Below are 25,314 nucleotides of genomic sequence, written 5' to 3'. Positions count from 1 at the left end.
TTAAAAAAAATTAAACACCCAGATCTCATAGGGTCATCAAACATTGCAAAAAATGTCCCTACTCAAAATCTGGTGAAATTTTGGCGTTCTTTATTTCCATAATTTTAAATACATATACCTTATATATATGACAATGAGAACAATAAATTAATGGGACAGCTTAGCTCCAGAAATTCTCATTTCACCTCACTGTAAGTTTTTAAGAAGAGACTGGATAGCCATTTGTCCAGAACATTATAGAATCTCCTACTGTGGGCAGGGGCTTGAACTAGAAGACCTCCAAATCTGTGTTCCAACACTCTATCTTAGCATTTGCTTTTGTAAGCTAAGGGCCTGAGTGGAGAAAATTTCAGGGTGTGGCTCAGTTATTGCAGTCAGCTGCAAACACCAGTTTGGATGCTTGTAAGTAAAGTTGTGAGTTAGTGAATGAATGGATGGGGAAAAGGGGTGAGAAGTGTTTCTGCCTGGTTATAGTTATGTTTTCGAACTTCACTGCCTCATAGTCATCTGGCAGTTCTTATGTATTACATGTGTAAATGAACCACCTGGCTTGTAAATTCCTACTACCTATTCTGTTTTACATGTACCTCTTTGCAGGTCCCTCATACATTTGTGAACCTGATAACAATACTTGATGTGATACCTGTGAGGAAACTGTATGAGGAGAAGAGCATTTATTGCCCAAGATTGATTATGAGGTTTGAAATGAATTGATATGGTGCTGGAACTGGGAAAAATACCCAATATCTGTGCTGATTGTGGCTCCTCATAAACTTAAGCAATTGCTTTTTACTAATTCTGATTGTTGCAATATGGAAATATAAACCAAGTTTATATTTGTATAGAAATAGACTTGGAAGGGTCATAGATGATGTGGGGGGGATTGTCATCAAATCTGCTCCATAGAGTAGGGGTGTCAAACTCGTGACCCATGGGCCACATACATCATGCCCTGGCCATGCCCACACCCATTTTAGTGAAGGTGGAAAAAAATTCGTGATATGTCACGTGACAACATGACGCCACAAGTTTGATACCCCTGCCGTAGAAGATACAAAGGTTTGCAATGGAAGAGAGATAGGTAAAAAATGCATTTCCCCATTCTTTTTCTAGTGGTGTTGTGACCAAGGCCCAAGTAGTGATTACTAAACACAATTCAGTCCTCAACAAACTTATTTTATTAAAACAGCTGAGAATTAATTCATTCTCAGCTTCGTCCAAAACAAAATTCTTAATAACCCGTCGGTAAGCCTTATCACCAACCTTTGATGTCTTTGGCAACCTGCCAAAGTCTTTTCTTGGCAAAAACCCCACAAAGTTCAAGAGATGCTGACAAGAAGCATGGAAATCAATTTTGCTTTCCTACAAAGAACCCAATGGCTCGTTGTTGCTCTTTTAAGCCTTATGGGAGTGGCCAATCATCTTCTGGGCTTACTCCTGAGTTGTCCTTTTTTTCTTCAACTGCTCTTGCCTTCTGGCAGCTCTTCGCATGCGTGCACTAGGAACAGGGTCCTCCTGTTCCTCTGCCTCTCTGCTGTCCACCTCTGGAGGCTCCGGAGTTCGTGCATCGCTCCCAGATGGCCCTGGCCCTATCTCTGCCTCCGATGCAGAGCCTTCGTCCAGGCCTTCCCCTGACCCCAGGACTGGCCCATTGTCCTCCCCAGCCTCCTCACTCTCCAACTCTGCTGCCAGGTCCGCAGACTGCTGGCAGACCACAACAAGTAGCAGGACTATTCTGAACAATCCACTGTGAGGCTTCTATTCATAGAAAAGAACAATGACTCAAATCCAAGAAGTAGAACATATTACAGAAAAATCTTTCTCCATGAAATCATGTGTGATACTTAAGCAATTCATTTGGAGGAGTCAATATTGTTAGACCCAAAGGTGCTTTTTCAAAAGGCAACTGGACTTTGTTTTTTCTTGAAGTCATTTCACTTCACATCCAAGAAGCTTCTTCAGCTCTGACCAAATGGTGGAGGATGGAAAGATTTATATTTCTTGCAGTTATCTACTCATTAGGATTCTTTCTGAGAGTTATGGAGGCCAGTTAAAGGTTTATCTGTAATGCAAATGGGTGGGGTACCTTCTTGGAACTACTGAGAGGACTATGTTGTAGACAGGAGATAGGTGGTGTTGTATTGCTCCCCCTTTGTTGGGAACGGGCTGTTCAATCTTAATGTAGATAGTCTCTTTGACCCCTCTTCCAAGCCAGTGGTCCTTTCTGTTGAGAATGTGGACTTTGCTGTCTTCAAAAGAATGTCTTTCAAATGCAGATGGACTGCTGAATCTTGTACTGATGGATTTGTTCTGTTGTGCCATGCATTTGTAAAGTGGTTGTTTTGTTTCTCCAATGTACAGATCTGTACATGTCTCACTGCATTGTACTATAGTACTTTCAGCCATTCCAAGAAAGTTCCAGACCCATTTGCATTATTCAGGTGACCCTGAGGGTACAGAAAAACCTTCAAGTGGCCTCAATAACTCTCAGAAAGAATGCTACCAAGCAGATGACTGCAAGCAATATAAATCCTTCCATCCTCCACCAGACCTGAAGAAGCTTCTTGGATGAAAAGTGAAATATCTTCAAGGAAAAACAAAGTCTAGTTGTCTTTTGAAAAACTACCTTTTGGGCAACCATGACTTGCATGATTGAGAATCTCTATAGAAATATTGTTTGACCATAACATGCTTTTCACAGCATGTGTCACATGAAACATAGTTATGGGACATGAAAAGTGAAAAGTTTTCCATTTTTTAAAATGTCTGAGATAAGAAAATACGGTCAACATGTGCCATTTTTCCCCTCTAGGTCAGTGTGTCCATGCATTTTCAAACCTAATGATAATTCCTCTGAAATTGAGAAGTTGGCGTTTTTAAATCGAAGGTATCAGGTAAGGAAAATGCATTATAAATAACATACAGCAATGTTCTACACCTCATCCTTTTAAAAACATTAAAGCATGAACATATTGCATATTCAATAAGCATGAATATATTAGGTATTTTTGCAATTTTACTAACTCCGCTTCTGGATTTGGTTTTAACAATGAAAAGCAAGTTAGTTTAAAAATAATAAGTAGTGACTTAAAATATCAAAATTACATTTGGTCTTTTTCACACCTTCATTTAAAAGCTTCTTTGCATTCCTGGGCCAGCTTTAGAAAATAATCAGCTATTTTTTAATCAATGAAACACACAGCCCAATCCTATGCACATTTACTTACAAGTTCAAAAAGGTTTGACATAAATGGAAATACATCATAATTCCATTAAACGCAAGTGACTGAAATCTGCAATTATACACTTAACAGGAAAATAAGCTCCATCAAACTTGTTTAAAAATATTTTGTGGTATATAATTGGCCAATAAAATACTGGCTCTCTTGAGAAAAGTGTTTTTCTGACTGAAATTATCTTAACCTGTTTTAAAGCCTGTAAGTCCACTGCTTCATTTTGGTACATTACATATTTAAACAAAGAATAATGCAACAATCCATCCAATGTTAGATAGAACAAATAGACTTGAAAAGGCTGCTGTGTGCTCAGTAAATATCAGATGCCTGTTAGAAGCAAAGCCCAGTGACTTGGGCTTTGAAATGTGACTCAGTTTGACAGTCAGCAAAGAAAAATCTGCGGTGGAAGTAAACATGCCGTGGACTACTGTTTTGAAGGTACAGTTTCATCTATTATTGGGAATCTGAGGAAAAGATCCTGTAGCAGAAATGAGAAGTTAAAGTTGTGAAAAGTAGAACCTCGAGTCCATATCACCAGTGGTGGGATTCAAAAATTTTTTACTACCTGTTCTGTGGGCGTGGCTTGGTGGGTGTGGCAGGGGAAGGATACTGTAAAATCTCCATTCCCACCCCACTCCAGGGGAAGGTTACTGCAAATCAGCAGTAACTGATTTGCTCCCAATCAGCTGGGACTCAGGAGGCGGAGAATAGATGGGGGTGAGGCAAGTCAGAAGTGATATTTATCGGTTCTCCGAACTACTCATAATTTCTGCTACCAGTTCTCCAGAACTGGTCAGAACCTGCTGAATATCATCTCTGCATATCACATATTACATGGAGATTTGTGACTGAACCTCCCTTTCAGATAAAAAAAAATAGGGATTCTAATTGTTTTGCAGAACAACAGGTATGTGAAATTTTGTGGGCAATTTTAATCAAAAAAACCAGACTTTCTTTCTTTTCTCCCTTTGAACTCCTGCAATTCCATAGGTCTTGACTATTTTCTATTGGAACAAACTCTTGCTTCCTCCTTCCTCTCTGGCTTCTACTTTCAACGCTGCCATTACTCTCCTTTCCTTTCATCTCAGAGCTCCTTTCATTTAATATCAAATAAAATTCCACTTTTGAGTTTTTGGTTTTTCATGGATGTATGTTTGGAATTCATCTCAAGTCGAAGGCAACAATGAAATGACAGATTGGGGATCATCTGGAGGACTTCAAATGAACCCGTAGATAGCTTTTCATCTTAGCAACTTTTATGTGTGTCAATGCATGAGTGTGCAAGAGAAAGACAAATTGTAAATCACTAAATGTATATAATACGCATGTACTGAAAAAACATGGATCAGATTAATTGTGGGATGGAAAAGGATTTATTTTTACTCCATGACCTTTGGTAGTTCAACCGATGGGTAACCATGCTTATAGGTCAGCTGGAGGGGAAAAAGGCACTAATGGGCTTATGATGTTTATTGTGTAGTTTTGAGTTTCAAGGCCCATAAGAATGTAGACAATTAGGGGTCTGATTCAGATGCTCTGAAAAATTGGCATTTTCCCCCACATAAACCAAAGAAATGGTTGAACTTTATTCCTGTCTTTGACATCTCTTTGATAGACATATCAGCTTGTCATTTCACTGTTTAGCAGCTCTAAAAGGAGCATTATAATGGGTTTTTGTTTTGCTAGGAAGAAACTCATCGCTTAGTCGAGAGTGGAAGGTATGACACAAGAGAAGATTTCACTGTGGTTGTGCAGCCACTACTCGAAAAAGCAGAGATGCCTGTGACTCCGGTAATTGCAAATGTATACATGTACTACATTTTCGAGAACTGTAAATAATAGATGGGGCCTAGCTAACTTAAATACCATTGAGTTCAATGATTTCCTTTACATTTGGCTGTGTCTGAATCCAACTCATAGCATAGTGAGATTGGGAATTACTTGGGCAGGAGAAGGAAAGCAAAGCCATGATGGTTGCAAGCAACTATGACTTAATGGTCAGCAGACTAAATTGACAAGCGTAACCTTAATTAGCTAACCCTCAGGTAAATTAAGTTATAGTCCTATGAAATTATTTATCTTGTTTTTTCCCTTTAATATGAGATAGTCAACTCTCATGGGTCAAATAAGGAAAAATAAGGGACTATATTTTGAGTAATGAATGAATGAACAGATTGAAAATCATTCCAACAGAGATAGCACATGGTATGCCTAACAATGAGTTCTCCAGATTATTAGCAACATCAAGGGAAGATTATTTGGGCCAATGTAGCATTTCTGATGTGAATCGTAAATTGATAACCTGAAGAGGAGAGTTTTCCCTACGTACAAATGGTAAGTACAAATTACAAGCATTCAGTCATCTCTTTTCAAAGCAAGAGAAGCAACTTCTGACAAAACAAAAACTGCCACCCAGCATCTTAACCTTTTGGAAGGCTGCAGGAGGCTATCTGGTGATGCTTTGATATTCATGAGAAGGAACATGGACAAAATACTCTAGCCTGTTTTGGGGCAGTTAAGGATGGGAATAGAACCTGGAACCAACTGGAAAGAAAATACAGTAGAGTGCTTTCCACCTTTCCCACCAGGAATCCAACTCCCACTAGGGTGAGTTTCCTTTCACCCTAGAACAGGGCTCTTCAACCTTGGCAACTTTAAGACTTGTGGACTTCAACTCCCAGAGTTCCTCAGCCAGCTTTGCTGGCTGAGGATCTCTGGGAGTTGAAGTCCACAAGTCTTAAAGTTGCCAAGGTTGGAGACCCCTGCCCTATAAAACTCCCCAGATTGGCCTGAGATTACTATTGCATTTGTCTATTTGGAACCGAATTCTGACAGCTTGATCTCAAGGTCCTAAAGGACTACATGCATCCTATTGTCCACTCCTGTTTTAAAAGCATGTAAAAACAATCTGAGATTTCTTTTCTGAAATATTTTCACCTACTCACCTGAGCATTACAATACTATACTGGATTTGTCCAGTAGTCCTTGCTTTTATTCTAGGGAAAGAGTTGCTTAGGATTTTTACAATAGAAACTTACAGCATCATTCATCTACTGTTATGAAATAAATTCACCAAGCACAGAGTGTTCACATCAACTCAGTTGTGGCTGTGAGATATTACTATTCTTTGGAAGATATGATTCCATATTCAACACATAAGAACATTGTCTTCTAGTTCATGTGGAAACTAATGTATGACCACAGAGAGTCCTGACTGAAGATAATCATGTTGTATCCATTGACACTGGTTTTTCAATGATATATACTTAAGTGTCGAATTTGCATGGAAATTTATCACCTGTACAGAGCCTGTACTGTAAATTGCTCCTAAAACAATTGAAAAAGGCATGGACAATACCTTCATTTTGAAAAGGTTCTTTAGTAGTGTTCAGACAGAAATTATTCCTCTTTTGTTTGTTTGTTTTGTTTCCCTATTTTCATCCTAAGCCAAACTTTATAAGAAATAGACTTTTCATTAAAATGCACAAACTAGCAACTTTAAAAGTTTAAAAGTTTTCTTGTAAAAATATGGTATATGCTTTGCAGGACTCTGCCAGCTATATATCAAAGATCACTATTCTGCTTTCCATCTCTTCAAAATAAAATTAGATACATTAATCATTTTTTAAAAATGCACACATTTCTTGGCATGTATGGACTGGATTTCAATTTGCTATATCTAGATAACCTGTAGGATATAGTGGTTAAAATATAGGACCTGACCATGAAAATTCTGATTCAAATTCATCTTCAAACATCAAAGATAATTAAGTGATTTTGGGTAAGTCACACTGTCAGGCCAATCTCTTTATTTCTAGTTGTAGAGATGAAAGTGGAAAAGGGAGCACAATATATCACCTTTAGCTTCAAGAAGAAAGATGGGATATACTAGAATACTGCATCCAGTTTTGGTCACTATACTAGAAAAAGGATATTGAGACTCTAGAAAGAGTGCAGAGAAGACCAACCAAGATGATTAGGAGACCAGAGGCTAAAACATATGAAGAACGGTTGCAGGAACTAGGCATGGCTAGTCTAGTGAACAGAAGGACCAGGGGAGACATGATAGCAGTGTTCCAATATTTGAGGGGCTTCCACAGAGAGGAAGGGGTCAACCCAAGGGTGAAATCCTACCGGTTTAGACCAGTTCGGGCAAACCACTAGGGATTATGGGCATCAGTTCGCCGAACCGGTAGTAATTACCCCTTCTTGGCCCCACCCACACCTGGCTGGTCGCCACTCACCTCTTCCAGCCGCTCGATATTCCACAGAATTCAATGTTAAATGCAGCAGAGAGAATGGTAACTTTTCTCCCTCCATTCAGAACAGAGCTGCTGCAGCCTGTCCCTGTAAGAGAGTCCCCAGGAGAGAGGGGGACAGGAGGAAACCATAAAGGGAGCAGCAGCTCTGTTCTGAATGGAGAGAGAAAAGTTAGCATTCTCTCTGCCACAGAATTCAATGTTAAATGCAGGAGAGAGAATGCTAACTTTTCTCCCTCCATTCACAACGGAGCTGCTGCAGCCTGTCCCTTTTAAGGTAGTCCCCAGAAGGGAGGGGGATGGGGTGGGAGGGAGCAGCTGGAATGGAGCTGTTTTTGTGAAATACAGGAAAATGGGGAAGGAAATTTTTCTGCCTGTCATTCATTTCTTAATCTCAGCACAGACTGAGGGAACGATGGTAGGCAGAAATATTCCCCTTCCCATTTTCCTGCCATTCCTGACAAGGAGGGGCTGGGAGGGGAGGGGCAGGTGAAGAGCCCCTCGATGTGAATGATGTTGAGTTGGCCACACCCACCCAGTCACATGACCTCCCCCCAAACAAGCCACACCCACAGAATCGGTAGGGAAAATTTTTTAATTTCGCCCTTGGGTCAACCCTTTTTCCAAAGTGTCTGAAGGTCAGACAAAGAATAATGGATGGAAACTGAACAAGGAGAGAATGAACCTGGAAATAAGGAGTAATTTTCTGACAGTGAGAGCAATCAACCAATGGAACAGCTTGCCTTCAGAAGTTGTGGGAGCTTCATCACTGGAAGCTTTCAAAAAGGGACTAGACTGGCATCTGTCAGAAATGGTGTAGGGCAGTAGCGGATTTCAAATCCCATTGCTACTAGTCTGATTGTGGATGTGCACACGCAATGCTTCTGCACATGCGCAGAGATGTCTTGGCAGGTGGGCGGAGCCTCTCGCCACTGCCACTATCAGTTTGCCCGATCCAGGGTGAACCGGTAGCAACCCACCATTGGTGTAGGGTCTCCTGCTTGGGTGGGGAGTTGAACTAGATTATCTACAAGATCCCTTCCAACTCTGTTAATCTGTTGTTGCTATGTAATCTAACAATCAAATTATTCAAAGCTTTTTGTGTACAGCATATATTTGGACTTTATTCTGTATATATAGACTGAATATCTTGAACTGGATAGTCATTTGTTTCCATTTTTACAGGTTTTTTCTGTCCCTCAAGTGAAGTGGGCTCTAGTTCTTGAAAATTCAGCAACACATTTTCGCTTTGCTTGAACAAGTCAAACTCTTGTGGAAATAATAATGTCTGATTCTTACTTTAGGATGGGCTGCCAGATAGTTCGTATTTTGCCCCAGACTGTTTTCATTTCCACCAGAAGACTCACACCCAGGCTGCTCGGGGGCTGTGGAACAACATGGTAAGAGATTGCGCTAGATGATTTTTCTCTTAGTCCCGTTCATAAATCTCAGAAGGTGGACATTTTGTACTAACAACATAGTCTAAGAATTTAAAAGCTAAGAAAAGAAAAAAACTGAATGAGAACCTGATATATATTTTTCACATCTATAGAACTGGCATTTGTTTTATCCTATAGGCAGGAAAAGTGAGAAGATTATACACTGAGAACTGAAGAAAATCTGCTAGTAAAAGGCACTGAAACTTTATAATGTCCACAATACAAAAACTAACAGGAGATACCCATCCTGAAAATCATTGTTTTCTGATTATGGAACGATGTTGATGAATCACATTCATTGCATAGGTAGTGTCACAATGGATTTTTAACTGGCTGTCCACTTGCAGATTATTAGGAACACAAGACATAGGAAGCCTGTGTTAAGATGCTTCCATGCTACTTTTGACAGCCATTGTTATTGCCACCCAAACCCTCCTAATTGCATGCATACCACCATTGTGAGAGGGTGGGCTGCCAAGAATCCTCTTAAGTTAGGTGCTTCTTCCCTCTGGAATGGAATAACTCTCCACAGCCAATTCATCACAGCCAACTTGCTGTGACTATTTTGAGACAACCCAGTAGCAAAATACAGTAAACAGGTTTGTATTTCAAATAGTGGTTTATCTACAAGGAATATATACATACACAGTCTAGGCAAAGTCAGGCAATCAATCATCAACTACAGCACGAAAGCACACATGGAAAGAGAGATACGCCTTCACAGGGCCTCTCTTATATTACAGCTTCTTAAAATGGTAGCAGTCAAATAACCCTACTGACTCATTGCTACCATTGAATCATTGTTACAGCATTACAGTATTACAACATTACAGCAGTTGGTCAGTTATTAAATCGTCATTATCCTGACAAACTCACTGTGGGACAATTCAACAATTCAATTTAATTATTTAAAATAATTTTAAAAATATTTAAATTTTTCACCTTTCACCTTTTATTTTGTCCTTCATTTGGCATCCTTTCTTTAATGAATCTATTGGATTATTTCTTCAATATTACCGTGTTTCCCCAAAAATACAACCAATTCAGAAAATAAGTCCTAGTTTGATCTTTTCGGGTGAGCCTAATATACACCCTATCCCAAAAATAAGCCCTAGGGGTAGGTGTGGCCAGCACAGGAGGCAGCCCTTCCCTTCCCCAGTCAGCTAATGGCAGCTGGGCTTAATCGTGACCCGTGGATCAGCTGAGCTGATTGGGAGCTGCCTCTCATTCTATGTCTCTGGGTGCTGGAGGTGTTTCTTGCATAGTCTTGCCAGCCCGAGCCCTGCCGCGGCACCAGGCAGCCTCGCAACTGAGGTCCCCTTGTTGAGTCCTGATCCAGGGCTCGTCATACCTGAAGGGGGGGCACGGAGCTGCAACCATCGGAGCTGGTGAGTCCAATGATAAGTAAGGCTGTGGCAGCGGCAGGATATGTCAGTACAGCGCCAACCAGCCACTCGTTAACAGGCTACTCTCCTGGCTGGGTCTGCTCATGAGCAGCACCGGCAGGCAATGAGGTGTGTGGCTGGTGTGAAGAACTGGGAGGTGACAGCAGTGGCAGGACTTCTGGCGGCAGGACAACACAGCCGCTCATCAGCTATTCACCCCTGCAGCCATGTATGTGCTTCCAGCCATGCTTCCCAGGACTCTGCACCCTGCTGTCAGCCCAGCCTCACCACTGAGACTGGATGTCTTTGCACTCCTGGCTGCACTGCTTGTGGCCGCCCTGCAGCTTTGGTGGGCTCAGTGGTGGCCCTGTATCAGGATGGAGGAGGGAAGGGGAGATTGCCGCTTTCTCCTCCATCCAACTGTTCCTGCCTTTTTGGAGCCCAAAGGAGGAAGGGGTGATCTCCCCTCCCTCTTCCATTTGTCTGTCCTGCTGCAGGGACACCTGCAGGGATGTGCAGGGCTGCCACGGAGCTGCTGCCCACTGAAGCGGTAGCTAACCCAACCAACTTTCTGCCAGTGTGTAGATATGCAGCTAGACTGAATGGATTTGCTTTGTTCTCACATAAATTATCCCCAAGGAAAGGAGGATCAGCAGGAAAATCCCCGTCCCCATTTTCCTGCCGATCCTCCTTTCCTTGGGAATGATTTATGCTGAAACCATGAATATGCCTGTGTGCAGGGAACCCCTAGGAAAGGAGGTTACCTGAATTCAAGAAAGAGCTCCTACCAAGTCAGCATCAGCACCTGAATCAAAACAAAGCACTGCAAGTCCAGGCGCCCTTCCCGTTTGTTGCCCCCCTTTCAGGAAGCATTCACTGCCACTGGTGTTAAATCCTGGTGTGGTCTGGATTTGCTATTGCCTGTGCTGTGGTTTGCATGTCAGCAGTGAGAGACTGCAGGATTCATTTTTATGAATTCCAAAACATGCCAGGAAGGCACCAGCAGCAGTTAGAGGCATGGAGCTACCCACTCCATGTCCAGCAGCTGCTGCAAGCACGTTTCAGGAAAGGCCCGAGTCCTGCTTTTCACTTTTGATGCGCTCGCCACTCACTTGCAGCAACTAGCATGAGCAACTGCCTGTACTGCTGCTGGCCTCATGGGAAGTCTTCGCCCTCCTGGCAGAACTGCTCTGGGCTGCCCTGTTGGGCTGCTCCTGCCTGGCATGGGGTGAGTCGGCCAAGATCTACAATCTTCTGAGCGCCTCCCCCCCGCTGGCCTGCCAGGGTCCTTTCATCAGAGGCCACCAGTGCAACCATGCCACCTCACCTGCCACTGCCTTCGGGCTGCTGAGAGCCTTCCTGCAGGTCTACTTGGTGCTGCTTGCACTGGGCTATGAGCTACTCTTTGGAACCTGGCCCTATTGAGTGCTAGCTCTCGTGCCGGCTGTGTGATCTGGGGCGCTCCAGAGGTCATGGTAGATCTGGGACAATTTGCCTCATACAGGCAGGAGCAGCCCAGCAGGATGACCAAAAGCAGCACTGCCAGGAAGGCAAAGAGGCCAGCAGCAGCACAGGGAGCCACTCAGCTGCCAGTGGCCAAAAGTGTCCCAGCAGCAGCAGGGCCAGAAAGCAGGGCAGGTGGAAACTGGGGCACACCAAGAACTTAGGCCATTGCATCGATTGAGGTAAGACTGTTCTTGACGGGGGCACAAGGTGCATGGAGCCTTCTGCTGCTTTTGCAGCCTCAATCGGCTATGAGAGCAGCTGGGATTCTTCAAGGTGGCAGCAGGAGGTCACCCGCTGATCAGCTGTTTTGCAGACTAAGCTGCTGGTAAGAGGGGCAGCTTCCCCCACTTCCCGGTACATGGGGAAAAAATAAGACCACCCTGAAAATAAGGCCAAGCGCTTATTTGGGAGTTAAAAGAAAATAAGAGGCAGTCTTATTTTTGGGGAAATACAGTAGTGTAACTCTTTTCCCACGACAAGTTGTCCTACAACAAGTTGGCCATGGCGAGTTGTTCCACAGTGAACAGTTGGCTGTGGCAAATTGGCTGTGGTGAATTAGCTGTGGCGAGTTGACCATGGTGAGTTGAATACAGCAAGTTGGCTGGGGCAAGTTGTCATAGAACCTCTTCCCTCTTCCCCAACTAGTAAATTGCAGAGTATAAAAATTAACACTCCATCTACCCTGTTTCCCCCCAAATAAGACATCCCCTGATAATAAGCCCAATTGGGCTTTTGAGCGCATGGCAATAAGGCCAAGCGCTTATTTCAGGGTTCAAAAAATATAAGACAAGGTCTTAATTTGGGGGAAACACAGTAATGGTTCCAAGAGGTGAATGAGGTGAACTTCGCACAAATGGGTAACTGGTTGCACTGCAATTTTGGAGGAAACACAGCAAAATATTTGCAATATTTCTTCTGGACTAATAGTTCAGCTACTTAATTTTGTCCCACTTTGTTAAGCTTTACCTAAGGAGTGCAGCATCTGTTATCAATGCAATCCTTTTATCTTTGCCTTTTCTGCTGCAATATTATTTCCCCTGTGCATTATATCTTTAATATACTAAAAATTGCAGAATTAGATAATTATAGTTCAAACATCAATTATATATTGATTATCTAATTCTCTGAAGGCTCTGTGGATTGCACTTTGTAATGATTTATGGCATCCATTCCTGCATCTTTTGTTTTTCATCTCCTTTTCCATGCCCTATACCTTTTCTAATTATTTGTTATAGTTGGAACCCATTGCAGAAAAGACAATAATACAAAGAATTGAACCTGAGATAACACTCAAATGTCCAAACCAGGTAAATGAATTTTCTTAGGACTCTCTGTAATTTCCAGTATTATTTTCTTTCCCATCCTTGCTGTGCATGTGAGATTAATATTGCCACCCCCATCCTATTTCTTTTCTGTGAACTGTATAAATCCTACAAAATAGAAAGAAATATTCAATTGCAAAATGATCTGGGTTAGCCTTGACTGGATGCTGACACTAACATACTGTATGTAATAGAAGTGAGAATTGTCTCCCTTTTATAAAACCAGACTGTCAGTATGAATCCTTTGTTGTACAATTTCCATTAACCTATTTGCCATTATTTTCGCAAAAATCTTATAATCATTATTCAAGAGTGAAATTGGTCTATAATTCCCAGGCTTAGTACAATCCTGATCCTCTTTTGGTATCAATGAAATAAAAGTAGTCCTCCATGATGGTGGCACTCCTCCTCCCATCAGTATCTGATTAAATAACTCCATAAGTGGACCAACTATCTCATCCTGTAACTTTTTATAATATATTGCTGTAAGTCCATCTGTGCCCGGGGATTTCCCTATTTTTAATTGCTTTATTACCAAAATAATTTCCTCAGAAGTTATAGGCCGATTCAACTCTTCCCTTTGTTCATTAGTTAAACCTTTAACCTTATATTCTTTCAAATATTTATCAATATCCATATTCAATATTGTATCTCTGGCATATAAATTTGTATAATATTCCAAGAAAGCTTTTTTAATTTTATCCTGTTGAAATCGCACTTTACCCTTGTATTCAATTCTTTCAATAGTACATGCTTTCTGTCTTTTCCTTAACATATAAGCCAACCACCTCCCTGATTTATTGGCATTACAAAAAGTATTATGTTTAGCATATTGTATATTGGTTGCCACCTGATCTGCCATTAACATATTAAATTGACTCTGTAATATCTTTATTGCCTCAATAGTTTTTAAATCATGTGGATTATATACCAATAATTGTTGTTTCCTCTGAATTTCCTCTTCTAAATCCCTACGCTGTTTTTGTAATTTTCTCCTCTGTCTACTATTAATATATATCAAATTTCCTCTCATAAAGGCCTTTCTAGCGTCCCACACCATTTCTATCGAAGTTCCCTTACCCAAATTATAAACAAAAAATTCTTTCATTTGTTTTTTACATTGATTTACATTATCCTCATATCTAAACAAATTTTCATTTATTCTCCATGATCTTCTTCCACCTTCATATTGCAACTCCATCCATATCGGACTATGATCAGTTAAACACCTTGGAAATATCTTTGTTTTCCTAACCCTAGAAAGCAAATCATTGGTAATTAATATAAAATCAATACGTGAAAAAGATTGATGCCTATCCGAAAAATAAGTATAATCTCTATCATCAAAATTCTGCCTTCTCCATATATCTTTCAACTCAAAATCTTCCATCAAATCAAAAAAAGATTTAGGCAGTTTTGCATGCATAGGAATTTTCTTAGAAAGAGTTCTTTTATCTTTTCTAATATCCATTACACCATTCCAATCCCCTAATATAATAAATGTTTTATAATCCCAAAGAGTCAATTTTTCATGTAACAGTTTATAAAATTTTTCTTGTTGTTGATTAGGTGCATATATGCCAATCACAAGTGTCTTTTTTCCTTCTAAAATCAATTCAATAGCAATATATCTTCCTTGAATGTCCGTTTCAATTAATTTAGCTGATATATTTTTCTTCAAATATATAACTATACCATTTTTCTTATTCGAGCAGAAGAAACAAAATGTTTACCTAATTTGAATTAATCAAATATTTCTGATCTGATAATTTTATATGTGTCTCTTGCAAACATATCACATCATTTTAAATTGTTTCAAATAATGGAATATTTTTTCTTTTCTGTGCTGAATTTAAACCATTAACATTCCATGTCAAAATTTATTTGCCATCACTGGCCTCTTGAAGCTTCTGAGCAATTAGCTGAAGACTCTCACTCTTGACTTAGCTCCTCCCACAGCTTCAGTAGTAGAATCCTGTTCCTGTCTTTGAAGTCGTTCCTCTATCTCCTTACGCCTAATAGCTCCCCTTGTCACTCTTTGTTCTTGAGGTTGTTCTTGAGGTACTGACATCACAGGTGCAGTTTCAACTTCCCCACTCTGTTTCTCTTGAAGACTTTTATCCACTGTTTCTACATCCACTTTCAATACATTAAAAAGAAAATCTTTTGCTTTCAACTCAGTATCAATTCGATATCTCCTGCCTTGAAAAAATACTGTTAAGCCAATTGGAACCTCCCATCTATATTGAATCTGATGCTTCTTAAGCTCTTGTGTAAAAAACCTAAAATCCCTTCTATCCTTTAACATTTTAGCAGGGATCTCTTTCAAAACCAACACCTCCTGTTCTGCTATTTGCAATTTCTTTTGGTATGTAGCTTGCAAAATCTGATTTCTTATTGTAGAAGTCAAAAAATAAATTACAATGTCTCTTGGGAGCTTTTTCTGCCTCGCTACCCAAGAATTAACCCTATATGCCTTATCAATTTGAAAATCAACTTCGAGGGTCCATTCCTAACATTTCAGCTAAGGCTTCTGATATAACTTTTTTAAGATCTTCTTCCTTCCGATCTTGAAGACCCCTAATTCTCAAAGCCTTCTCCAACGCTCTATATTGCAATACCACCACATGGTCCTCATTTTTATCCACTTTATTTTGGAGCTCTCCAACTTTATTATCCAAATACTGATTTGCTTGACTAATTATTTCCACTTTATCCTCCATTACTTCCAAATTTTTTGCCAAACCTTGAAAAACCATCAATAAATCTTCTCTAATTTTTTTATTAGTCTCTTTAATTTCTTCCCTAAGTTGATCCTTCACACCATGAATATTATTCATAATTTCTTTAAATCGCTCTTCAGAAACTCTGTTCTGTTACTTTAACATATCTTCCAAGTTAGTTTCAGACCCCCTTCTCGTCATGGGAGCTTTTGGTGGCTTAAAAGCCATTTTAATTTAAGTAAAGTCTCTAATTAGAATTGTAAAATCTCAAAGTCTCAAAAAGACTCAAATTAAAGTTGTAAAATAAAAACTTTCACCTTGCTTCCTATGGAGAGCTTCTATTCAGCCAAAATCCACAGAACAGAATTAACAGAATTGTTAATGCCTGGAATAAACTACCAGACTCTGTGGTCTCTTCTCAAAATCCCCAAAGCTTTAACCAAAAACTGTCTACTATTGACCTCACCCCATTCCTAAGAGGTCTGTAAGGGATGTGCATAAGAGCACAAATGTGCCTACCATTCCTGTCCTATTGTTTCCTTTCATTATATCCAATTAATATAGTTGCTACATACTTATACTTATATATATATGCTTATATATTATGCACTGGTTGCCGGTGGTCTTCCGGGAGCAATTCAAGGTGTTGGTTATCACCTTTAAAGCGCTCCATGGCATAGGACCAGGTTATTTACGAGACCGCCTACTGCCACCAATAGCCTCCCATCGACCTGTGCGCTCCCACTGGGAGGGTCTCCTCAGGGTGCCGTCAGTCAAACAATGCCGACTGGCGACCCCCAGGGGGAGGGCCTTCTCTGTGGGGGCTCCTGCTCTTTAGAATGAGCTCCCTCCGGGGTTGCGTCAATTCCCTGACCTCCGGACCTTTAAACGCGAACTTAAAACCTTTTTGTTCCATCGTGCGGGTCTGGCCTAACACAATTTTTTAGATGTGGGGATTTTTAAGTGGGTTTTATGATAGTTTTAAATATTGTGGCCAAATTTTAGAATCAGTTTTTTAAAAATGTTTTAATTTTTATTTATATTGTTTTATCCTGGCTGTAAACCGCCCTGAGTCCTTCGGGAGAAGGGCGGTATAGAAATCAAATTAATAAAATAAAATAAATAAATAAAATAAATAAATATATAGTTACTTTCATGCTTATGCTTATATATACTGTTGTGACAAAATAAATAAATAAATAAACAAACAAACAAACGGTAGTAAAACAGGTGGGAGGCTCCGTCCACCCACCATGACATCATCATGGGTGATCTGCGCATGCGCAGAAACTTCTGCACATCTGCAGAAGTGCATGCGCTCCCATTGCGAACTGGTAGTAAAGGTAAGTAGAACCCACCCCGAACCTCACTAATCTCAGTGAGGAACTTCTGTGCATAAAATGAGACATCAGAAAAAGTATCTGTATCTGGAAAGTGAGAGATGGCTTGAGGGGAAATGTTGATTTGGCTCCATCTGAATTCAGTAGAATCCCTTACTCACTCCAAGGACCTAATACATCACTAGTGCCTACCATTGTAATGTCTGAACTCCTGGAAGGCAGATAGATGAGAAACAATAGTGAGTTCCACTTACCTTCGTTATCAGTTTGGAACGCTTGCTTTGCTCGCGTGTGGCACTTCTGCGAATGCGCAGAGCATCCGTGATGACATCTGGGTGGGTGGGCGGAGCCTCCCGCTGCCTCCACTACCGATTCGCCCGAACTGGGGCGAACCAGTAGAAACCCACCACTGATGAGAAGGTATTCTCATGTTGGTCTTTAGGTGTTGCACCCGCATTGACTGCCTAAAAATTGGTGGCTTTCTATATTGGCTCTTGAAGAATATACTGATCTAGGGAATCATGATGATTTTTAGAAGAAAGTACCACCCAGAGTTCTTGGGTTAATAAAACAAGATATCAGGAGCTGCATGATTTGCTCTCTGGATTTTGTGTGTGTGTGTGTGTGTGTGTGTGTGTGTGTGTATTTAATAGAAGCTCCTCTTATCAGACTAATCAAATCAGTTTGTGATTCTGAAGAGCAGATAATTGGCATGCCTCCCCCCTCTGAATCCCATACTTAAGCAGTTATTCATCCCACCAAATATCTGTGTATTTTCTTCTGAAGATCAACAGTAATTGAGATGGTAGGGTAAATGTGAGACAGATTTAGATATAAAGACCAATATGAGGGCAGTTGACTTCTTCTGCTTGAGAAACAATGCCTGCTGTTAAAATTGCTGAGCTCTCATAATCTCTTCCTATCTCATCTGGTCGATCCCTAATCAGAGGTATAGAGGACTACAGTATCTGGGTTATTTGTAAAACAAGATTTGCCTCTGGAGGGCGCTTTGGGATCATCTTTTCACTTTGACTTGGCTATCCCCATTCTGTAGGACCAGCCATATTTAATGACATACAAAAACAGCAACTATACTTACCACAAGGAAAATACTACAGTTTATGGAAGCCAGATGCTGTGCAAGGATAAAACACCATCCATCGAATATCCTACTTCAGGTAATCTTAACTGTTTGACACCAAATCATCAAGAGAAATAACTAAGGACAAATTTAAATGTTGCTTCTCCTGCCAAAAGATAATATGAAGTATCAACTGTTTCACAATTTCTGAACATATTTTGCTGTATTTTCAGCAGTCACCCATACTTTTTATTAGATAAAGTTGCAGCTATGATCCATGGCAATGACCATTAACATGGTTAAGATATTATAGAAAGCCAATATGATCTAGTGGTGAAGGCACCAGCCTAGGAAGCAGGAGAGTGTGAATTCTTGCCCTCCCTTAAGCACAAAGCCAGTTAGGTGACTTTGAGCCAGTTATTCTCTCTCACCCAACCCACCTCACAGGGTTGTTGTTGAGGGGAAAATAGGAGAAAGACATACTCCTTTGTAGATAACTGGGGGTGAAACAAAGGTGACATTGTGAAGACATGTCTTACAAAAATTATGAGTAAGTTTTTTAATGCTGAAATTAGCAAGAATTGAATTCTGCTTCCTGCAAGAGGTTTAATTACAATGTTTATTTTCTTTGTTCTTTTTTATTTTTGTTTCCTAGTGCATAGCCTAAAACCAGCTGATGTGCAAGTAATAGCTTCCTTGGGAGATTCCTTGACTGTAAGAAGCCTGCTTTTTTGCCATTCTTTTCCTAGGAAAGCTGCAGTTCCCATTGTTTATTTAAATACAGAGTACAGGTCCATGTGTTGGCTCCTGGGAGAGGCAATGGCCGCTCCCACTGTGGAAATATAGCCGTAGGTTCATCGTAATTCTCAGCCCTAATGAGATTTTTTCCCCCTCTGACTCAATATGAATCAAATCATTAGGTCTCAAGTTTTCATGTAAATCCAGCCTGGCTTTTTCAACAAACCTGACAGCCTTAATAACTTCATTAAATAATTTAATCAGGCATTGATAGCAGCTGTTTTGAGTTCTAAAGGAAAACATCACCCTTGTTATTTTATTCCTGACTGCCTGAACTTGAGCAAAGTTGGGCTATTGGTAAGAGTGGCAAAAGACTTCTAACTTACTGTTTTTTTAATATAAAGCATGACAGAAGCTGACAGTGAGGAAAAAACCAAAATCAAGTTGTTGGTTTTGGGGAGGGGTTTGCTTGTTTGCTTTTGGGAAATGCACCAATTTTAAAAGTTGATTGTTCATAGCAAGAGTTGAGATTTCAGATGAAGGATCGCGGCCCTTAGAATGTCAGGTATTAAAGCTTTAGGAAGAGGTGTAGTTGTTTTGGACTCATTCTAAGTGCTCATTTTGTGAAGGTAGGATGGGAGGGAGAATTAAAGTGGCAGGATTTCCTGATTGTTCCAGAATAGGATGGAAACACAGTACAGAAGATGTCTGGGTGTGGCCTAAATGAGGGATATTCATATCTAAATTGTGCCATTGCTCCTCCCAGTCATCTTCATTTTGTCTCTTTGTTGCATTTAATGGACTACCAAGCAGTAATCTGTTTTTGTTGCACCTTTACACATATGCATCAACCTCATTCTGACTTTCCTCCATTCAGTTTCACTTGAATAAATAATGGGACAACAGTAGTACAGTAGTTCAGTGAACTGATAGTGTATCATTTCTCCATGAATTTCTCACTATATTGCTCCATTAATCTTGCCTCCTGCTCATAACAGTTCAAAACACCACTTTGTGCATCCATAAATCTTGTTGATGGGGCATGGTGTATGCCTCCCCTATTTCAAACCTTTCAAAATGCCATGCAAGGGAGGGCTATAATAGCGATGGGTGGATACAAATGCCAAATCCAGCTAAACATCTGGCCTACTGTGTGTCCAATTATAATAATAAATTTTGGGCTGCCCTTAGAAAATAGTGGGTTTGACAAAATTTCTATCTCATTTACCAAAATGCCACACTGCTTGGATTCTCATATGTGCTATGTGGATACATTACGACAGTTTAGATTTTTGGGAAGAATGTGATGCATATGAAGGCTAACAATAGTTAAAGAGCTGGCATCTGTGATCTCACATTTTTAAGTATATAATTATTATATAATAATGACTAAAAGAGTCAGATGCATATTTTCTGTTATGGATTGCACCAGTAGAGGCTAAACCAATTTCGTTGTATATATGATGTACAATGACAATAAAGGCTATTATTATGTTGTTGTTGTTGTAAGCGCCAAAGACTTAAGGGGATAGTTTTATTTAAACAATAAAAAAGGAAAAGAAAACACAAAATACATAAATGATGAAATTGTTCTTTCTGTTCTTTCTGAGATAGGCTGGTATTGGAATAGGATCAGCACCAAATGATATGTGGGATATGCATACACAATATCGGGGCCTGGCTTGGAGGTGAGTCTGCTGTCTTTGGGCTCAAGACATGGCTGGTTAAAAGTGTTATTCATCCGTCCTTGAGTCAGCAGAAAAGTCTGCTACAATATTCTGCTATAATATTCTGCTACAATAACAAGCACAGCAGATGGCGCTGTCCTTGTTTGCTTACTGCCAGTTTAGGAACTGATGGGAGTCCTTTGGGTTAATTTCACAGCTGGTGGGGAAAACAAGTACTTGTCCTTCTCTTTTTCTGGACTGGGGCCAGTTTAGATAAACGCTTAGAACAGCAGGTTTATCCACCTGTCAAGTTACCCAGCTAACAAATGGTAGCACCTAAGAGAGACCCAGAGTATAATGGGAGAGAAATCTCCCAATGCTTCTTGTAACACTGCCTTCATCCTGGTTTTATAACTTTTATTATTGCAATGGATTCACAGATGAGTGCTAAAATTACTGTATGGCCTTGATCAGATCACTGCCAGGACATGTCTGAAGCCATTGCAATTGTCAGGCTGTGTGTTTCTTATGAACTAGACTCCATTTCCTTTCAACCATGGTTGGGAATGCAACTCACTCATCATGGATTTGCTCCTCCTGACCCCCCCCCCCAGAGGTGGGTTTGGTTCTGACCAGTTCTGGAGAACCGGTAGTGGAAATTTTGAATAGTTCGGAGAATCGGTAGTAAAAATTCTGACTGGCCCCACCCCCAACTATTCTCTGCCTCCCAAGTCCCAGATATTCGGGAGGAAATGGAGATTTTGCAGTAACCTTCCCCTGGAGTTGGGTGGGAATGGAGATTTTACAGTATCCTTCCCCTGCCAAGCCCACCAAGCCATGCCACGCCCACCAAGCCACACCCACAGAACCAGTAGAAATTTTTTTTGAAACCCACCACTGCCCCCCCCCCCCCGCTTTACCCCATATTCCTTTCTATGAGTGTTACCTGTCAGCTGGGTTCACATTCTTTCAGAAGAGCTTTGCACCCATGTTTAGAAATAGCCCATCAGCCAACAGATGCAGAGCAAGAAGTTTGCAAGAGCCCTGTGGCATTTCCCTCTGTGCTGCTTTTGTGTGCCTGTGACCTATTAAAGGAATTGTTGCTGAACATTAGGTTGAGCACTGTTTCAGAAGACCAAAGTACACTCAACTAGTCTATTTCTGAACATTTTGTAAAAAAAAAAACATTAACATCCATTCAGCAGGAAGGCCATTTTATTCATTTTGCATTTTTAAAGTTTCACCATGTATTCTATATCTATGGAGCAAAATCAGTGGTGGGTTTCAAAAATTTTTACTACTGGTTCTGTGGGTGAGGCTTGGTGGGCGTGGTGTGGCTTGGTGGGCATGGTTTGGTGGACAGGGCAAGGGAAGACTACTGTAAAATCTCCATTCCCACCCCACTCCAGGGGAAGGATACTGTAAAATCTCCATTCCCTCCCCACTCCAGGGGAAGGATACTGCAAATTCCCCATTTCCTCCCGATCAGCTGGGACTTGGGAGGCAGAGAATAGATGGGGGCGGGGCCAGTCAGAATTTTTACTACCAATTCTCCAGACTACTCAAAATTTCCGCTACCGGTTCTCCAAACTGGTCAGAACCTGCTGAAACCCACCTGTGGGAAAAATAATGCCAGTTTTAAGGGTTTTACCTGAAATGACACCTCAAAAATCTAGAGAGCTGTTATTTGCTGATATGCTAAGAATACTATGGGTCCGTATTACTTTCCCTGTTGGGTTACAGTTTTCAGAATTTTTGGGAGGTCTAACGCCTGAATCTCTTTAAAATTGCTATGCTGGATTTGCTAAAGTTTAAAACTTGCGCATTTCTTCAAAATAAAGGTTGCCTTTGTTCTATAGAAATCAGGGTATATTTAGAATAAGAAACACTGGTCATATTATGTGAAGGTTTCTATTGGTCAAGTTGTTCTTGCTCAGATCATTCAATCATTAATATCCCATAAACACTTATTCATTTATTGTCAGAGAGGGCTTGGCCATGCCAGGAGGAAGAGTCAAGTGGGGAATTAGTCTGGAATCATTATGTAGGCACTAGATGGCAAGGTCCACAACCACCACCCTCCAAATGCTATTGAACCTTATCTAGTCTAGCTCAACTGTCAGTCTGGGAAGTTTGCTGTGAAACAGGCATTGAGCAATAAAATAACTAATGTAAATACTTTACATGTGGGTCTGGTTGTTTGTGTCTGACATTAACATAACATAACATAACATAACATAACATAACATCAGAGTTGGAAGGGACCTTGGAGGCCTTCTAGTCCAACCCCCTGCCCAGGCAGGAAACCCTACACCATCTCAGTCAGATGGTTATCCAACATTTTCTTAAAAATTTCCAGTGTTGGAGCATTCACAACTTCTGAAGGCAAGTCGTTCCACTTATTAATTGTTCTAACTGTCAGGAAATTTCTCCTACACCTTGTCCTGTCTATCCTTTCCTTTCCCTGCTATTTATATCAGCATGTCTTGGTTCCAGTTATCATTCTACTTAAATTGCATTTTTCCTGAAAAAGAAGTTCTCTTTTATACTAATAGGGACTTAGTGTCTTCTTCTGTTTTTCTCATTGCAGCATTGGAGGAGATGCTTCATTAAAGAATGTAACAACTTTACCAAGTAAGTCAAACCTGCTCCTGCAATTGTGCTATGAGAAAATAGCAGTTGCTCCCTCTGTGTGTTGCTATTAAGAATGAGTGATTCAGTAAGGATGGAATCCATGACACAGTGCAGCACAGAACTCAATATTGCAGTTGATATCAGAGTTATTCTTAAAATTAGGTATTGCTTCCTGACTTGAATGTTTGAATAATCAAAATATCATCTTATCTGTAGATAGGAATAAGACAGTTTTGGGTTTTTTAAAGGCTTTTATTATAGATGGTCAATTTATTTGGAGGATTTGAATTTAATAATAAATTATAATGAGCAAATAATTTATTAGTAAATTGAACTCCTCCAATATTTGTCCTGCTTTGTTACCCTACAAAACATCTGAATTCCCACTGAATGCAATAATATATTATTATTTCCAAAAGTAGTGAATAAGATGGGTAATATTAAAAAGCCTACAATAATTGCTCAAAACAAAGCCATTTTTTAATTTAGAATGACACTTCAACAAGAAGAGTAAATATAAAAAAAAATTAAAATCCTGTGCAATATCAGCTTCTCTACTTTGGCAACCTCAGATTACCAGCTCCAGGTTAAGTTAATCCTGAAATGTCCATATCAATAATGTGTGTATAATATATGTGTATGCTTTGTATATGTATCTGCTAGAAGACACACCAAAACCAGGTAGAGCTGTATGCAGTTATTGCCTTTAAAATGAAAATACAATGTTTTAATTTATAAAAAGGCATTAATTTCTCATCTATTATTCTTCCTTTCACTTACATTGAAACCCTCTACACACACACCAACGTATAAAATCCCTTTCTCTTTCCAACATGAACAGCAAAATAAGGGAAGCAAACCTTTCCAAATATACAAATTTTCTAAAATTGCAGTTGAAGACATATGGGATACCCATTGGCCTTTCTTTGCATCAGCATCTCACATTTCACCCGCCATATATTCATGTTTTGCTGATCCTGTTGTTCACTTTAGGAAACATAGAAGAAAAGCTGTAATTCAATAGTGCAGCACACGTTTTACATGGAAACCACCTCAGATTCAATCTCTGGCATGTCCAGTAAAATTGGGAAAGAACTGGAGTATTCCTGCTGATCAGTGATCTCTAAAGCGGTTTTGATGTTCAGACATACCCCAAGAGGTGCTACTAGTCATATACTGGTAAGAAGGCCTTGTCCTTCTTACCAGTATATTCTTGAAAAGACTTTGAGGACTTATGACAAGATGTTTAGGTCAAGAACATCATAGTGAGCTAATTTATAGTTAACTCGCTATGTTACAACTGTTGAACGAATTTTCCTCTAAAGAGATCCTTTGATTTTCTTTCTTTCTTCCATGGTTTGCCATTTCTTCCAGATATCCTTCGTGAATTCAATGCTAACCTCACAGGCTATTCAATTGGTATTGGTGAATTTACTGAGGTAAATGCCATTCTCAATCAAGCAGTTCCAGGAGCACAAGCTAGGTAAGTATAGTTTTTTGGGTTTTTTAAAAAATTGTACACACACAAAATTTGCAAAATGTTGCATTCTAGAATGTTTATATCTTCTTCAAGACTGCTTGATTTAAACAGTCTGCCCCAGCAGTTTTCCAGCAGCAAATTTTCCAGAACAGCTAATAGTTCATAGTGTTCTTGATACAATCTAGGAACTTCTAACATGGATGGCTGTTTCATTAGCCAGAAATTGGCAACCTCTATGGCCCCAAGGGCTGAATTAATTTTGAAACTGTGTATTTATTTTTTATTTATCCATTATGCTGCAATATTGACATACAAATCCATGTACTGCACATATAGATTAAATCTGTTTTCTTCTCTCCCAGTGTTCCTGTGAGATTTGCTGGGAATAAGGCACTTTCTGTCCAATTTTGCTGTTTGCTAATTTATGGTTTTTATTCTAGCATTCTTTAGAAAGGTTGGTAGGTCCTGGAGAGCACTCATACTCATTTTCGTTTCCCGTAATTC

General features: G+C 40.1%; 1 protein-coding gene across 1 annotated transcript in view; it reads left to right on the top strand.

Moving 5' to 3' along the window:
* PLB1 (phospholipase B1) overlaps positions 1–25,314 on the top strand; it is a 118,943-nt gene that overhangs the window by 44,190 nt on the left and 49,439 nt on the right. Inside the window, exons 24-33 of the mRNA XM_058162534.1 lie at positions 598–698; positions 2,813–2,894; positions 4,923–5,027; positions 8,800–8,895; positions 13,061–13,132; positions 18,265–18,388; positions 18,947–19,005; positions 20,644–20,717; positions 23,287–23,330; positions 24,705–24,813. Coding sequence (XP_058018517.1) covers positions 598–698; positions 2,813–2,894; positions 4,923–5,027; positions 8,800–8,895; positions 13,061–13,132; positions 18,265–18,388; positions 18,947–19,005; positions 20,644–20,717; positions 23,287–23,330; positions 24,705–24,813 — 866 coding nt within the window. The remainder of the gene's footprint in view (positions 1–597; positions 699–2,812; positions 2,895–4,922; positions 5,028–8,799; positions 8,896–13,060; positions 13,133–18,264; positions 18,389–18,946; positions 19,006–20,643; positions 20,718–23,286; positions 23,331–24,704; positions 24,814–25,314) is intronic.

Source organism: Ahaetulla prasina, chromosome 1, assembly GCF_028640845.1.
Source record: "Ahaetulla prasina isolate Xishuangbanna chromosome 1, ASM2864084v1, whole genome shotgun sequence".
NCBI lineage: Eukaryota > Metazoa > Chordata > Lepidosauria > Squamata > Colubridae > Ahaetulla > Ahaetulla prasina.
This window is presented reverse-complemented; position numbering and strand designations above follow the sequence as displayed.